General features: G+C 37.3%; 2 protein-coding genes across 2 annotated transcripts in view; both read right to left on the minus strand.

Moving 5' to 3' along the window:
• LOC114661422 (uncharacterized) overlaps nucleotides 1-17,478 on the minus strand; it is a 251,958-nt gene that overhangs the window by 165,019 nt on the left and 69,461 nt on the right. The gene's annotated exons all lie outside the window — the stretch shown is intronic.
• Nucleotides 3,784-17,478, minus strand: part of LOC114661228 (uncharacterized) — a 54,948-nt gene continuing 41,253 nt past the window's right edge. The window contains exons 27-36 of the mRNA XM_051933962.1: nucleotides 17,139-17,329; nucleotides 13,130-13,220; nucleotides 12,611-12,731; nucleotides 12,082-12,263; nucleotides 11,603-11,758; nucleotides 10,551-10,684; nucleotides 10,263-10,396; nucleotides 9,713-9,807; nucleotides 4,851-5,049; nucleotides 3,784-4,320 (exon numbers count right to left, since the gene is read on the minus strand). Coding sequence (XP_051789922.1) covers nucleotides 4,232-4,320; nucleotides 4,851-5,049; nucleotides 9,713-9,807; nucleotides 10,263-10,396; nucleotides 10,551-10,684; nucleotides 11,603-11,758; nucleotides 12,082-12,263; nucleotides 12,611-12,731; nucleotides 13,130-13,220; nucleotides 17,139-17,329 — 1,392 coding nt within the window. The 3' untranslated portion in view covers nucleotides 3,784-4,231. The remainder of the gene's footprint in view (nucleotides 4,321-4,850; nucleotides 5,050-9,712; nucleotides 9,808-10,262; nucleotides 10,397-10,550; nucleotides 10,685-11,602; nucleotides 11,759-12,081; nucleotides 12,264-12,610; nucleotides 12,732-13,129; nucleotides 13,221-17,138; nucleotides 17,330-17,478) is intronic.

Consider the following 17,478-nt stretch of genomic DNA (forward strand, 5'->3'; position numbering starts at 1 on the left):
AAGAAATGGTCAAGACAGGAAATGACAAAACAGAAGCAACGTCATCGGAGCTGGCCAGTAGTGATGTCATCAGGGATGATCGGACATAACGTCTTTGCGATGGCGCCAGAAGTGGTGTCTTTGGGGATGGCCGGAAGTGACGTCTTTATGGCAGAGCCGAACGTGACATCATCGATGGTTATTTTGAGAACACGGAAGTATGGTCAGTGAATTATTGTTTTTCTTGTTTGTTTCTGTAGATGGAGAGAGAGGGAGACATTAGTACTTATAATCAACCCTTTATCTTGTGAAATATCACTCACCTTAGGACTTGTTGGCTGCTTCCTAAGAGCGCTTGTGTGACACCTGAAATATGTTAAGTATGGATGATATTTTTCTCTTTAATATTTACATGGAAGGCAATGGCTGTAGATACATACACACTGCAGATTGTTCAGTTTTAGGTCTTTAATGATAAGTAGTGGGGACTTCAAGAGGAGCCAAAATAACAGTTGGAGAGGCAATGTGTACTGATGTGGAATGACCACAAGTATTGTAATGAGGCAGAGACATAAGAACAAAAACAAATTTAACAAAGTAGAGGTCGGAACTGGAGAGATTAAAGGGCTGCCACCAAATACCAATCACTAGGGACCATTGCATTAATTGCAAATATGTCAACAACAAAAACTTTGTACCTGGTCCCTCTGGTAAATTTAATCAAACACTGGGCCTCTTGCCATCTAAAAGTCTTATTAACACAATTTCTTGTAGAAAGTATCTGACCATCTACACAGATGAAAAAGGGAGATGGCTAGTAGATCATTTCAGGGAGCATACTTACAGTACATAAACTGTGATGATCAAAGACCTTACTAATCCTATTGTAGAAAATTTCACATCTCTTGATTAAAGCCACACTGATCTCTCTGTTTGAGTTTTTTGCGACTTTCTAAGAAAAACAGAAGAAGCTAAGCTCATTCTCATTCTGGGGTCATATATTTCTGCAGGTCTTAAGGACTAACTTTTTAACCTCTCATCTTCTACATCTTCTACAATGGCTGCTTTTCACCTGCTCTTGTCTTTCACTCCTTTCTTCTCTCCCCTTCCCCTCGTCTTTGGTCACACACTTGATGAATGCTGTGTAGGCAAAATGTTGTACCTTTTATATGGAGCTGGAATTACATGGAAGCTGTGAAAGTCACATTAAGTCTGGACCATTCAAAGATGCCCTACCTGATCATACTGTATCATGAAACACAATAACAGGAAGAGCCATAAGTAGAACAGGGAGTGGACCTCTGGACTAAACCTAGGCAGATTCAAACATGTGACTGTTACATAAGCTCAGTCATTATATCATTTGAGATTCACAAAATTGTATTAGTAACAGAAAAATGAATGTTAGGTAAGAGATATATAAGTAGGGCTGACACTAAAATTAATTAGGCCATTGTTCTTTATTTTTTGGAAAACAAGATGTATGTGGTGAAGTTTACACATCTCCTAAAATAAATATAAGAATGAAAAAAATAATACATTTAAAATGTCATGTACATCTTAGGGCAGCACACTGGCTCAGTGGGTAGCGCTGCTGCCTCGCAGTTAGGAGACCCGGGTTCGCTTCCAGGGTCCTCCCTGCGTGGAGTTTGCATGTTCTCCCCGTGTTTGCGTGGGTTTCCTCCCACAGTCCAAAGACATGCAGGTTAGGAGCATTGGCGATCCTAAATTGTCCCGTGTATGGGTGTGTGTGCCCTGTGGTGGACTGGAGCCCTGCCCGAAGTTTGTTTCCTGCCTTGCGCCCTGTGTTGGCTGGGATTGGCTCCAGCAGACCCCCATGACCCTGTAGTTAGGATATAGCGGGTGGGATAATGACTGACTGACTGACTGTACATCCTAAGCAAACATGACTATCAATCAAATTGTGGTCATCTAAGGCCCACTACCGGTCCGCAGCCCACTACCGGGCTGCAGCCGTCTGACAGCCGGGCTGCGAGAGAACTGCCGGCAACGGAGACTCACTCAGACTTTTCAGAACGCTTGGCGGGCGCAGGCTTTGTAGCGGTGCAGAGAGAGGAGAGAGACCGAGGTGAGAGACTATTACAACAAAGTATTTTTATGGTCCCGACAGTTTCCCCATATGACATGAGTCTATAGAAATCACGTTACTACGAAGTACATTCAACAGATGCTTTCATTACAACAAAGTGACCTTGAAATGCCTGAATGAATCCTCCACAGAGCAGTTAGATCTGTGGTCGCAGCTCAGTTGTGCACAACGATCCCCAAACAGAAACATTGTAAAAAAATCTCTTTCTTCGAACTTTCCTCGTACTGTTTTTTCTTTGCTGTTTTTGTTGTCTGTGGTTTTCAGTGATTCCTTTTGCTTATTACTTGTCAACATTTGAAAAACATCCATTGGAATTTAACTCATTGTCACCCTCCTATAGAAACGGCAGACACGAAAAAAAGATTGCAGTGTTAATGTGTGTGATGTGCAATCTGTTGGAATGGCAAATGTAAAGCATATGTCTTTGTTATATGCAAAAAAAGAAGAAAAATCTCAGAATGCAAACGTATGCGAACTGCTTAATAACTTTAATAATAATAGAAATGTTATGTAAATTGTGTATAAAACTGCCCCCCCCCACCCCCCCCCGACCGGTCAGTGGAAAAATTTGCATCTAATAAAGTGGTCCTTGCTGTCAAAAAGGTTGGGGACCACTGATCTAAGGTATCAACATCTGCCATGTCCTGTTAGCAACTGGGTGTAACCAATCATGTTAAGTTTTCTGAATTTCTAATGAATTCCTTTTAAAGAGTAGTGACCTAATCAATGGATTATATAAATATAGCACAGAGGACACTTTTTTCTTTGCAAAAACACTGATATCATTCTTTTTGCCTCTTTGGAGATTTAGATAAAGAATAACGATTGACGCTTTCTCCTGCCTGTGTTTTATTGCTTAAATCGGGGCATTCCAGTGGTGTGTGTGTGTGTGTCTGTATTCATAATTTTCTTCCACTGGTGTCACTCACTGCACTTGGGTCTCAATCCAGGTGGGTTCATATAGTGGTGGGCACGACAACATGCTATCAGCGGGTGTTCACAACCTCTCTTTCCTACCCATCTAAGACGGGTTGAAATGTAAGTAATCAACGCAGACCTCAATGTTAACGTTTGCAGTGAACCATGTAATGCATATGTCTCTGTTGTATGCCATTTGATATGGGATTTGTTAAAGCAGTGTTATTGTTTGTGATGCACCTCCTGTTGGAATAGCACATGCAATGCATTCCATTTCTAATAGTGATTGTGATACGCCATCTTTTGGAATGACCAAGATATATCAAGCAAACGGACACGCATACACTTATCGTTTTATTGAGGTGGATGTGTATGTTACCGATGCATATGTTGTCATTATATACAGATACTAGCAGGGCTACCTGGCACGGCATAAAGTGCAGGTTCTAAATTAATTCCAAAGGAGAAAAAGGTTCAGTGGTGTGGATTTGCATACCAGAACAAACACAAGCAGGGGTACCCAGCAGTGCCCGCAGTGGGGGCCCCAACCTGCCAGTAAATGTTGGAAATGAATGTTTGATGGAGATAAGGTGTGCATGTGCATAAAGGACAAACACAAATGTAGCTTAATATATTAGATGAAGAAGGCAGGACAGATGTTTTGATTTATGCTTTTATTAAGATACAAATATACAGAATTAATATGCTGTGCTTTGTTAAAAATATCTTCAGAATGATTAACCATAAATTACACAAAATCATAAACTGCTTATCTACAGTACAATCTTTGATCCCAAAAATAAAATTCGCTTTTATTGTCTTTATTTAAAAAAAAAAAAATCAATTACTGAAGAAATTCACATATATTAAAATCAGATACATTAAGGCTTGAGTGAAAGGAATAATAATGTGCTTCCCTTTTTCTTCTGTTATTCTGTACACTAAACAGAAGCTTTATATTGGCAGTTTTCAAAGAGAAAAGCAAAATAAAGAAGCTGACAAATTAGTCTAATAAAACATAAGTAAATGAGATGCTACAGTTTAATTTGTGTATAAAGTCTGAATAAAAATAAATTAACAATTGTTTTATAGCCTGTTTAGCTTTGCTGGTCAGCCCTTGAATTCTCTACTCAAATGTTTAAATTACATTCTTCATATGGAAACAATAAAAGGATCTACAATACAAGGACTTGCACAATTTTCTTATTTTTCTTCAGGTTCTTTTTACAGCACAATTTGTAATACAAACACAGCGACGGTCATGAAAATTGTCCACAGCATGTTGGGCAGCATCAGGTTGGCGCTGCTTTTCTCTGAAGAAAAAAACAGAAGGAAAAAAAAGTCACTTTTCAGATTTTTGTGTCAAATTCATTTAGCTTTTTTAATGCTTTCTAATAAATATGCAGACTAAGAGGTATAAATTAGGGAGTACAAGTCTGTTAAGTAGAAAACTGCTCATTTTTGGACTGGTTAAACATTAGATAGATAGATAGATAGATAGATAGATAGATAGATAGATAGATAGATAGATAGATAGATAGATAGATAGATATTTTAGTATAGTCGGCAGGATAGATAGATAGATAGATAGATAGATAGATAGATAGATAGATAGATAGATAGATAGATAGATAGATAGATAGATACTTTATTAATCCCAAGTAGAAATTCACACATTATCACAAAATTACATCAACAAAGTCGTTACACCAGTTCTACACCAGTGACATCTTTGAAAATGACTAACACCATCATATACATATTTAAGCAAAAAATCCATACTTGAAATAAATGTCAAAATGCTCCTCGTGAAATGAAAGATAATGTAACAATGAAAGCCAACCTGGTATGGAAGCTACAAAATTCATAACACCGCTGGGAGCGTTGATCGTGTATCCGCCCTGCAGTCCGAGGTTAAGAGAGTTGATTGCGGCCCTCGGCTGATTCTCCATCCATGCCTGGATCTTTGGGTTGTTCTGATTGGCCACCAGATCTTTAGTGTTGTAGCCAAGCAGGCCGTTAACGTTGGCCACACTGAGTTGCTGTGGAGGGATTTAAACAGACAGAAGACCATGACTTGTAGCTGTTTGTATTTATTTGGTCTGTTATTTGAGAAGCTACTAATAAAATGTCTCTAAAGAAAAGAAAAAAACTTCCTTCTGATGTGCTTAACCAACCAACATATGTGCAAGTGCCAGCACAGAACTGCCCATCTCAGCAGGTATACATCTGGCATCATTTTTTTAAAATGACAAGGTGGACCACATTTTTGAAATTGGTAAGGAAAATAAAAATGGCAGACATTTTAGAAAATATGTGAAAGCCTTGAAACTGTTTACCATTGGAATGCTTTCATGAAAAGATTATTCATTTCTGTAGTTCTTGCCACAATGTGCTTTCATTTTGTGTTTTTCCTGTGTATTTTTGGAGCGTATTTGTAATAATTTAAGCACATCCATTTTTTAGGCCTAAACAGCAGGAAGTGGGCCTTTTCACTTTCTCAGATCTTAGCACATTTTTCTAAGTCTAAGTGTCATGTAGTGTATAATAGCAATGGTGGATATTGCTGGATTCTCCCTTTCTCACATTTTGCCCTCACCCAGGGTTGCCAGACGTCCCTTATATACGGATCATGTCCCATATTTGATAATTTTGTCCCCTGTCCCGTACTGACCTTTCAGGAACACCCAAATGTCCCGTATTTAGTTCATTTTCAAATTTCATAATAAAAAAATATTTTTGCTACCTTTTTACAGTACTTAGTTCTAACTTTGTAAGTAGTTATACTTTCTTTTCTCAGATTCTCTTGATGAAAATAACCCAAATGTAACGAGGAAACGAGTGTTTGCTGCCTGTCTGCAGCTTGTTCAGTCGCTGTGGTTGGCTGAGGACGGCGACACTCTTACTGTTTTGCTCTCCAGCCGCGCTGCTGTGCAGTTCTGGATCAGCGTTGCCGCATACAGTGACTGTCAACAAAGTGTGTTGTTACAACTCACCACGGCCCGCTGTTTTTCTAACTTAAAAACTAATCCATCCATCCATCCCAAGATGCCACAATGTAAGTGTAAATTTCACGATGAATATTCATTCCAGTGAATCGACATTTATCAAACAAGGCAGAAGCTGTTTTGAATTAAACTGTGGTGTGTGTAATTGCACTTTCAGTAAATAATTTTCAAACGATTTTACTTTTGTTTTCCTCATAACCCATTAAATTCCCTGCTTTATGTTTTTACCTTATGTCTCTACTTTTATATAATATATTGAGCTGGGTGTGTAGGGGGCATGTATAAATTATATAGTAATATAGAGAGAGATTTTAAGAGTGTCCCGTATTTCTAATTTTCTAATCTGGCAACCCTACCCTTACCACATTTCGCCTTCCACAATGTGCCCCCTGTAGATAATGTGTAGATTATAGAAACATAAACAATGCGCCTAATTTTTTTTTATTTCTTGTACCGGTAATTTATTTCGGTTTAATAAATGCACATGTTAAAATTGCCAAAAACTTAAACACGACCTTTGCAGGTGGAACGTTTTTCACAAACCCTGATTCCATGTTGTTCATCTACCGTTCTCTTTGAAAACACGTAAATATGGTTGTCGTCATCTGTCAGTTTTCTTTTGCCTCTTATTGACGAACTCTCTTTGCCATTGTAAATGTTTATAATACTATACGGCACGTATCTTGATATTGCACTGCCTGCGACACGCTGCTTGCTCTTCAGCACCACGATGCACTGCAGATAGCCAGGCGGTGAAAAGAGCAAACGCGCGCCGCGTAACGGCCGTAGGGAGTTCGGACGCATTAAATTGAGTAACAGTGCTGACAAAAAAACTCCGCGAAATCCAGTAACTCTAGTTCTATGGAATGCTATTTCGATATTTAAAAAAATAAATAAAAAAGAAAATACATGTAATAGTAATTAAAAAAAAAGTTTAAATGATCCAGGTAGGTGATAGGAAAAATGTCTGGGGTGAAATTATATCATGGGTGAAATGCGGGGGGCAACTTTTCCGGATCCCGATAAGGAATGCCTGTTGTAGTTCACTTAAAATCTACAAATACACATTTCTAGAATTCATGTCAGTCTTAAATATCTTTAAAATAGAGACGTGCAAACATGTGTATAAGACACCATACAGATGTTGTTGTAGGCAGGGCAAAGTCAAATGTGCACACCTACGCCTACCTTTCCATATTGGATCTGCCAGTTACTACTGGATAACACATTAATCTGAATTTCTTCATGGGATTAATAAAAGTTTATCTAATTTAATCTCGGGGATGTGGGAGAAAAGCACATGCAGCGATGGGAAGAACAGACAAACTCAACACAGACCAGGTATCCAGTATCCAGACCAGGATTGGAACTAAGAGCTATGGAATTGTGAGATAGCAGCATTGACCACTGCATCACCCTGGTTAACAAAAAAGTCTTCTTGTTTATTTAGTTTAACCACTGTATATCAGATTATGTATGAAATGTTCAGTTTATAAGTAGTTGGTAGGCCTGAACGTTTCCAAATAATTAAAAAAATAACAAGTGTAAAGGGCGGCACGGTGGCGCAGTGGGTAGCGTTGCTGCCTCGCAGTTAGGAGACCTGGAGTGGAGTTTGCATTTTCTCCCCGTGTTTGCGTGGGTTTCCTCCCACAGTCCAAAGACATGCAAGTTAGGTGCATTGGCGATCCTAAATTGACCCTAGTGTGTGTGTGTGCCTTGCGGTGGGCTGGTGCCCTGCCCGGGGTTTGTTCCTGCCTTGCACCCTGTGTTGGCTGGGATTGGACCCTGTGTTAGGATATAGTGGGTTGGACAAAGACTGAGTAACTGACAAGTGTAAATTGCACTATTCTGAGAAACCAACCACAACCTGAAATAAGATGCCAAGACAATGAGCTAAAAGACAGGCTTGGCCAGATGAACGATAAGATCAGAGAGAGGGCTGAGCTGTGCTCCTTTGATACTCTTTGGTATCTGTTTCAGAGAGGTTTACAGGATTGCTGAGTGTCCTTGTCGCAACAAAATGCGACAATACTATAAAATCATCTGATTTTATATTGCAGGCAGTGGCTCAAAGAATAAAACAAATCCATCCATCCATCCATTTTCCAACCCACTGAATCTAAACACAGGGTCATGGGGGTCTGCTGGAGCCAATCCCAGCCAACACAGGGCACAAGGCAGGAACCAATCCCGGGCAGGGTGCCAACCCACCGCAGAAACCAAATCTAATTTAGATTTTTTAATGATTGAGCAGAGCTGCAAAGAGAAATAGAAAACATGCAGGAAGGCTATAGAGTGCACATCCCAGAATTACCAAGAATTTAAGGAAGAGGAAATATTAAGTGATCCTCTTAAACAAATGTATATTTAATAAATGATATTATAAAAGACTTTATCATTTTATGGATAGGCTGAGCAGTTCCTCTGCCTTCTGTCAAATTTGTCTCTTATTATTTTCCATGATTCATTTTTAGCTTCAGAAAACATGCAGACAAAGGTTAAGGGAAATGTAATGAGCTCAGTAATGCCTCATGTCACATATTTTCAGTGTTGTGATATTTTTTAAAAAACAGAAACATTTTTGGAGCTTAATGGGATTTGGTAATTTACTTTCATCACAATTAATGATGATATACACATATTTAATATCCACTGGTAGCATGATGCTAGGAATGTATGGCTTGTTTATTTATTCAGGGCAAATGGCAGAGGTATAACAGAACAAACTGATAATCCAGATAGTAAATTACATTTAGTTTAAGGTTGTTGAAAAATACCACTGTAGGGTTTGTCCATTACTGAAAAAGTATGGGAAAGACTGGCTGGCGCTGTTCCTGAAGCGAACACTGTTTTGTAGTTATTAGAGTGATAGAACTCAGTACTCTATATGGTGTCAGAAAATTTTAAATGCAAATTTTTTGAAATATGAAGAGTGTTCCTAAAAGCTCCAACTTATGTTGGTGTTCTTTGTGCAAATTATATAATTATCTCCATCAAGATACAAAAGAGTTTAAAAGATCTTTATATTTTTTGTAATTGTAACTCCCAAATACATAAAATGTAAGTCCGCAGAAAGGGATCAAATGTAGTACAGCCTGCTAGAGAGAGAAATGTAAAAAGCATGCATTCATCCAAATTAATTTTAAACCCAGAGATCTTGTCACAGTCATCTAAAAGCACAGATAGCATTCTTTACAGTGGCTGCTCGTAATGTTTTTGTTGAAGTGTGTGAACTTTAAACAGTGCAGCAGTATATACTATGTACAGTTCAGGCAATTCCTGGAATCTACTGATTGTCTGTTAATGACAAATATGTTTTGGAATTTTTCAGGTGAGGAATGCCAAAGATGTGATGTAAGGTAGTTATAATGACTGAGAGTTTAAAGTGGCGACATGTTGAATAGCACACACAAGTAAGAATTTCAGCGTGCTCTTTACATGTACCTGCTGTATACTGTGGTACTATCAAGTGATTTGAATGGTGGGTGGCAGCAGTGGCAGCTCCTCTTGTCAGTGCTTTCAGCATCTGGCATGTGCCTTTTCTAGATAGCTGAGAATGAAGATATCTGTCAGCTCCAGACTATGTAGATTTGGACATGAGCTTGGCTTTGAAATTTGCTGCTTGTGAGTTTTGGAAGACAGCACTTTGTATTGGATTGTTTTAGTTTTAGGAACATTAAAGAAAGTGTTAGCTTACATTTATTATGCTTGTATCCAAAGTTAGAAAGGTTGACATATCCATGTTAATGTTCCCAGAAGCAAAAGTCAAGATATCTTTCCGTGGGGCGCCACCTATGTAAAAGCAGACACGTTAGATTCATTTCTGTACTTTGAAAGAGCATGTAGGATTATTGTTAAAATATAAACACATTTATATTTTGAACCATATACATACTGAAGTAAATATGCGTTACTGGCATTTAGCAATGCAAATTTTAAATCTTGCGTGTACATTTTTTATTTTCCCTTTATTTCTTTTTATATTTTATTAGGTGTATTTAGTTTTATATTTTACTATAGCAGCAATATATTTTGTATTAAATGGTAATTTCTGGACTCATTTTTTACATATTAGTTGGACAGAATATCTTTTCTGATATAACAGGGCAGAATTAATTTGAAAATAACATGGCATTTTTCAGCCTTCCTAATCCATTTCAAGATCACACAGTGGGAGTTTAATTTCTGTACAAAAAAACTATTTTTCAGCTATTTAGTAGTCACATACGTATTCAATCAGCACTCACCCAAATAGTCTTTTAAAACAATGAAACTCTGCAGTGGAGTAATTGTTTGGAGGTTGTAAGCAGTACAGATCTTGTTATACAATACTTGCTGCTTGTCGTAGGAACATGAAGAAATATTCAATGGCACTGCATCCCTGCAGAAACCAGAACAGTTTCATAAATATATTTTCTAAACATTCATCTTTTCAGATAACCTTTAGAGTGAATGCTTTAAAACAAATAGGCACAAAGTTATGCTATTCAAACCTTATGCAGCATCTATGGCAAACTATGTGAAATTCAGGTTACCTCAGCTCCTGAGCATCAATGGCTTCCAGGACAGAGATGTCCACAGAGCACAAGTTTTCACCACCAATTGCTTTAAGTGTTGCAGAATTAAATGTATTTCCAGCATTTAAGAATTTTGTAATTAAAAGTGCACTCTGAAAAATAAAAGCACAAGTCATAATGAATATACAACTGAAGTCCCTTAAATTTATAAATACAAGTTTTCTCAGGGATTAAACAGATTTTTTTAATAGAGTATTTTTTTTTTACTTTGTGTATGTGTGTGTGTGTGTATATATATATATATATATATATATATATATATATATATATATATATATATATATATATAAAATATACTTATAATATAACTTTATTTTCAAGTGTAAACTGTTAATATTAAAGCAGTGTAAATGCAGCAATCAAATAAAAATCTGATCTGAAATAATTCTATAAAAAGTATGTATTTAATACAGGAAAACATAATCCCCCAAAAATATTTTTTTTTACAGATTTCCAACTCTGTCTAACCTCTGTGCTGAAATTTCTCCTGGCCTTACTTTTCATGTAATTTCTCTGACTATTTTCATACTTGTGAACAGGTCCAACAGGATCTTCTCCTATCTTGACAGTGTCTGAGATATGCGATTTTGGGAATTTGTGAATAGATTTGATTACCTGGACTTGTACGGTCATTTTTCAAATTGGGTGGCTGCAGATTTTTAGGTGCACTAGATGGTACAGTTACAGAAGCACTATCACTAATGCTCGTAATGTAAACACTTTCAGATCTAGATAAAAACACTCTTCAAATAATTCAGTTTTCTTGTTTATTTCTAACTTAAAGCCCTTCCACTGTTAATATGTTATTATTGCCTCTCAGTTTACTTCTTTCATTAAGGGCGCCGCACTACCATTCAACAGCATTGTGAAACTGAAAATGTAACGGCACACATTAGCAAAAATTGTTTTATGAAAAGTGACTGGGTTCAAGGGTGGTGTGCCACAAATCCAGCAAGTACCATTTTTTTTTTTGTTTATATTTAAAAGGTAAAAGCAGAATAAAAGTGTACCTTATCAGGAGGCCAGCTGCCATCACTTGGATTCAGTAATTCTGTTAAGGTATCAACCTGGGTGACAGTCCATTTGTCAATGTCTTCCAAGGTGGCCAATCGAGAAACAGGTCCAAGCATTTGAAGTTGGATTTCAGGAATCTCATATGGATATTGCTAAAGCAGAAGGTCAGACATTAGCATTGTATTTTGGATTACATTTGCTAAATGTGAACATTAAAGTGTACTATAATACTGTCATGAATTATCAGGAATATCTCTCTTGCCTTTTCTTAAATTCATTCAAATTATAGAGTTCAAATTGTAAACTATAGTTGTCTAGTGTACAAATAAGAAAAACAAAAATCTTAATCTCAAGTTTAGGAAGCAAATTGTGCAAAAATAGGCAACAAAATAAATGTAACTTCCACATACAGCACACACACACACACACACACATACATACATAATTATATAAACCTTAAATAGCATTATTTTACCTCATTTAATTTATCTAAGATACATTGTTGGTTGGGTTCAAGATAAATATTTTCCACCAGGAGTGCCAAGTTGTCGTTCACAGTTTGTGGACTTAAACACAGGCAGAACTGAGACACATCATACTGAATTTCCAGGTTGGAGTTTTTGATAATATCTGTGGTGATATTTCCAGTAGTGCAACCTTTTTGGGTAAAAATTAAAGATAGAGGCAAATTTAAAAATTTGAAATAAAATAACTTATTTAGGAACTTTCACCCTGAGTTTCATTTGAAAAGTCCACTGCAAATTGCATAAAAAAAGATCAGGCTTCCATCAACAACTATCTCATGGCTTTATCTTAGGTTTAAACACAACTGAACCTTTAGTGTAATTACTGAAAACCGTGTGTGTTTAATAACTAGATATAACACTTATCTAGCTTTGTTTCCATTTCTTTTCTTCACATTTGCTTAAATTCATTTTTTAAGTATAGTCAACTATAAAACAATAGAGTCAACTTTAAAAACAAAATTGCAAAATGTCACTTACTTGTATCTCTCCGTTGTCTTGTTGGGCTAAGTTGCTTGTAAAGATTAGTCAGTGTGGATTTGTTTATTTTGGCTAACTTTATCTTGGGAACAAAAACTTCCAGAAAGGTAATAATATCTGCCTGTTAACAAATTGCAAAAAGAATATTAAACTGCACTCCTGTTAACTTTCCCTTGTCTTTATCTGTAAACTGCACGACTAACAGTTATCACTGGAGGTATTATAGTTTAATTAGTTATTACTGTGGCTCTCACAATGCATTTAAACCTCGACAAACTAAAGTACTTAAAATTGCATATATTGTAAAATAAAATGCTGCCTGAAGAGAGATTATAAATGAATTAGCCTGCTGTTGAGAATATAAATTGCTTAGAACGCTTTATACATTAAGTCAGTGTTATTATGTATTACTTGCTAAGTTTTTTTCTATAAAGTCTACCACTGAGGGTCCCAGGACAACAATAATAAGATAATTAGGCATACAGTGAAATATACAAGCATAAAAATATTTTTACCTACCACTTTAAATTTGGACCAAAAAATTCTGTTAAAGTAAAAGGGAAGTTCTCCAAGATTAAGCAGTGTCTGAATTGTCCAGTTAGAAGGTTTTCTAAAACAAATAAGTAAAACAAATAAAGTGGCTGTTCAAATAAGATTTGTAACTGCACTTACTAATTAAAAAATACAGAATATAAATTGAACTTAAAATATACAGAGCTTATTCTGTTCAATTCAGATAATTCCATGCATGAAAGGAGATGCTCTCAAGCCGTCCAAAAACCCAAAACGAATGCCAAGGTTATTAAAGTGCATACAAAGTTGTGTTTGTAACAAATAAAGACATCAGGGAGTTAAATAAAATGGGGAGTAACAACAGCATACAATAAAGACAGACAAATAGACCCTAGTGCCTCTTCGGGCATACCAACACAACACGTCAATCTTCTGTCTGTGCAGTGGGTTAGCTGGTCAGTTTCTAAAATAATTATTACTAAGCACTTCTTCCTCGCTCTGCCATACATTTTCGAACCTCTGGCTTTTCTTCTGCCTGTGGCTACATTCACAGTAATACATTTTCTTTTAAAACTCCATCCACACTAGCATTATCACAGCACTTGTGTTGTCATCCACACTTAAAGAAGTAAAAATGTATACTGTATGATGTAACTGTTCACCTACACTGGGCATGTGCACAGCATAGATGCCTTTAACCAGCATATACTGTGTGATTTTAGCATGACTTTAAGCCCGATTGGCAGTCGTCAAGTGATTTTCTGAGTCAGCTAGAATTTCAGCTTCATTGGCCATTGTTCACGTGAAGTATGAGAGTGTTTGTAATATGAGAAGTTTCAGTCAGCGGTCTTGTATTGTTACCAGTCTCATAAGTCAATTTTCTGATGGTGCTATAAAATTTCGTAAAATTCATTATGCAGTAACTGTGGTAAGTGTGCATTGTACACGTATAGTCTGAGCACTAAATGTGCTAATGCAGTTTAAGCTCATATATGACTGCCGACTCTAGCATGCACTGTGAGTAGTCACTTGACGAAAATTTCTAAAAATTGCAAAAATTCAATTTCGATGCATGCAGGCAAAGCAACACAACAAGCACTATGGAAAGCAAATGTCATATGTCCGATATGTCTGTTTTTACCAATTTTTAAGAATTGGAAGAAATGAGCAATTATGGTGGTTGGTGATGGGGACTGGTGTCTACTGGCCCATTGCTGAATTCAGAGTGATTGTTAGCTAATCATGAGTGTGTACCTTGCTTTTGTTAAAATAAAAAACACAACAGTTACAAGTGAAGAAGGAATATTAATACATTCATTCTATGTACTCTTTTCATTGGGTTGCAAGGAGCTAGAGCATCGAGCACAAGACAGGAATGATTCCTAGATGGCAGCACACTTATTCACACGCCTAGACTTTCTTATGCTGGGACAGTGTAGAGTCACCAGTCATCCTGACCTGCAGATCTTGGGATGGGAGAAGAAAACCAAAAAAATATGGAGAACAAAATGCATGCAGATAAGGGGAGAACATGCAAACTACAAATGATTATGACTTGGATTAAACAGTATTTAAATTTAATTAATTGTCATTATTAGACATATATAGGTACCATGTAGCTTGCTGAATCATTGTTGCTACAACTGAAGTCAATACAAAAAAAAGAACATATTAAACAATATCACAGATGTCAGTGAAGAAATCTTTGTATATCCCAGGCTGAGTCCCATGCTTAAGCACATATGAAGATGAGTGATCCACAGTAAAACACAGCTTGATACAGTGCATCCGGATAGTATTCACAGCACATCGCTTTTTCCACATTTTGTTATGTTACAGCCTTATTCCAAAATGGATTAAATTCATTTTTTTCCTCAGAATTCTACACACAACACCCCATAATGACAACGTGAAAAAAGTTTACTTGAGGTTTTTGCAAATTTATTAAAAATAAAAAAACTGAGAAATCCCATGTACATAAGTATTCACAGCCTTTGCTCAATACTTTGTCGATGCACCTTTGGCAGCAATTACAGCCTCAAGTCTTTTTGAATATGATGCCACAAGCTTGGCACACCTATCCTTGGCCAGTTTTACCCATTCCTCTTTGCAGCACCTCTCAAGCTCCATCAAGTTGGATGGGAAGCGTCGGTGCACAGCCATTTTAAGATCTCTCCAGAGATGTTCAATTGGATTCAAGTTTGGGCTCTGGCTGGGCCACTCAAGGACATTCACAGAGTTGTCCTGAAGCCACTCCTTTGATATCTTGGCTGTGTGCTTAGGGTCGTTGTCCTGCTGAAAGATGAACCGTCGCCCCAGTCTGAGGTCAAGAGCGCTCTGGAGCAGGTTTTCATCCAGGATGTCTCTGTACATTGCTACAGTCATCTTTCCCTTTATCCGGACTAGTCTCCCAGTCCCTGCCACTGAAAAACATCCCCAGAGCATGATGCTGCTACCACCATGCTTCACTGTAGGGATGGTGCCAGGTTTCCTCCAAACGTGACGCCTGGCATTCACACCAAAGAGTTCCATCTTTGTCTCATCAGACCAGAGAATTTTCTTTCTCATGGTCTGAGAGTCCTTCAGGTGCCTTTTGGCAAACTCCAGGTGGGCTGCCATGTGCCTTTTACTAAGGAGTGGCTTCCGTCTGGACACTCTACCATACAGGCCTGATTGGTGGATTGCTGCAGAGATGGTTGTCCTTATGGAAGGTTCTCCTTTCTCCACAGAGGACCTCTGGAGCTCTGACAGAGTGACCATCAGGTTCTTGGTCATCTCCCTGACTAAGGCCCTTCTCCCCCGATCGCCCAGTTTAGATGGCCGGCCAGCTCTAGGAAGAGTCCTGGTGGTTTCGAACTTCTTCCACTTATGAATGATGGAGGCCACTATGCTCATTGGGACCTTCAAAGCAGCAGAAATTTTTGTGTAACCTTCCCCAGATATGTGCCTCGAGACAATCCTGTCTCGGAGGTCTACAGACAATTCCTTTGACTTCATGCTTGGTTTGTGCTCTGACATGAACTGTCAACTGTGGGACCTTATATAGACAGGTGTGTGCCTTTCCAAATCCTGTCCAGTCAAATGAATTTACCACAGGTGGACTCCAACTAAGCTGCAGAAACATCTCAAGGATGATCAGGGGAAACAGGATGCACCTGAGCTCAATTTCGAGCTTCACGGCAAAGGCTGTAAATACTTATGTACATGTGATTTCTCAATTTTTTTATTTTTAATAAATTTGCAAAAACCTCAAGTAAACTTTTTTCATGTTGTCATTATGGGGTGTTGTGTGTAGAATTCTAAGGAAAAAAAATGAATTTAATCCATTTTGGAATAAGGCTGTAACATAACAAAATGTGGAAAAAGTGATGCGCTGTGAATACTTTCTGGATGCACTGTACGTCTGATGTGATGAACATGCTGTTACTGCTTTTGCTTTAATAAAATGGGAAGCAAAAATTCGGCCCCCAGGCAATGATCACCTGAGTGAAGCTCAATGTTTATTTTTTACCATCCAATGATGTCTGCCTCACCTGCAACACTTCAAACTGAAATAATGCAAGGTGCTTATTTTTCCACAGGAAACAAAAATTGAACAGAAAATATGCAAAAAAAAAAAAAAACAAACTAAAAACTAAATAATGCTAGACTTTGTCCTTTGCATACTGGTAAGCTTTACCCCAATCTATAAAGCAGGCAAAAGATACAGTTGTCCTCTCAATATGGGTTTTGCAGTTAACATTGACTCACTATTTAAATACAAAAAACAAACATAAATAAATAAGTAAAACTGCTAGACAATTGTTTGTTACTTGTGTCTTTTTTAAGCAATGCTTAGAAATGACAGTAGTCTCTTAATAAAAAGTCAGAGGAACATGCAACTGTATTTATCATTATTTTATTTTTTAGTCTTTCCAGATTTCATTCACTTTTATCACACTGGGCACCTTGATAACAACAGGATATCTTTATTTGCTTACAGACAAATTGAATATGTTAAAAATAAAATTCGTACCCGTATGTTGTGTTGCCCTTCAAAAGTACAGTTTGGATGGATGAAGCCTGGTCTGGAGTCAGCGTACTACAGTTTTTAAAGTACTCCAAGATACTACAGTCAGAGTTTTCAATGTAAGTTCCATTTAAAGTACAAACCATATTGTTAAGCACAGATAGATTTTTACTACTGATGTTAGTGCTTTTTATACCCTGAGAAAAAGAGAGGGACGTCAGTTAGCTTGGAGCATACACATAAGAATTTCTAATAATCATATACATCTGTATTCCTTACAACAGTTTTGTACGGAAATGAACACAAGTGTTTATGAGGTATTCGGGATAATTTCAAAACAAATAAA

The sequence above is a fragment of the Erpetoichthys calabaricus genome, chromosome 11, assembly GCF_900747795.2.
Source record: "Erpetoichthys calabaricus chromosome 11, fErpCal1.3, whole genome shotgun sequence".
NCBI lineage: Eukaryota > Metazoa > Chordata > Cladistia > Polypteriformes > Polypteridae > Erpetoichthys > Erpetoichthys calabaricus.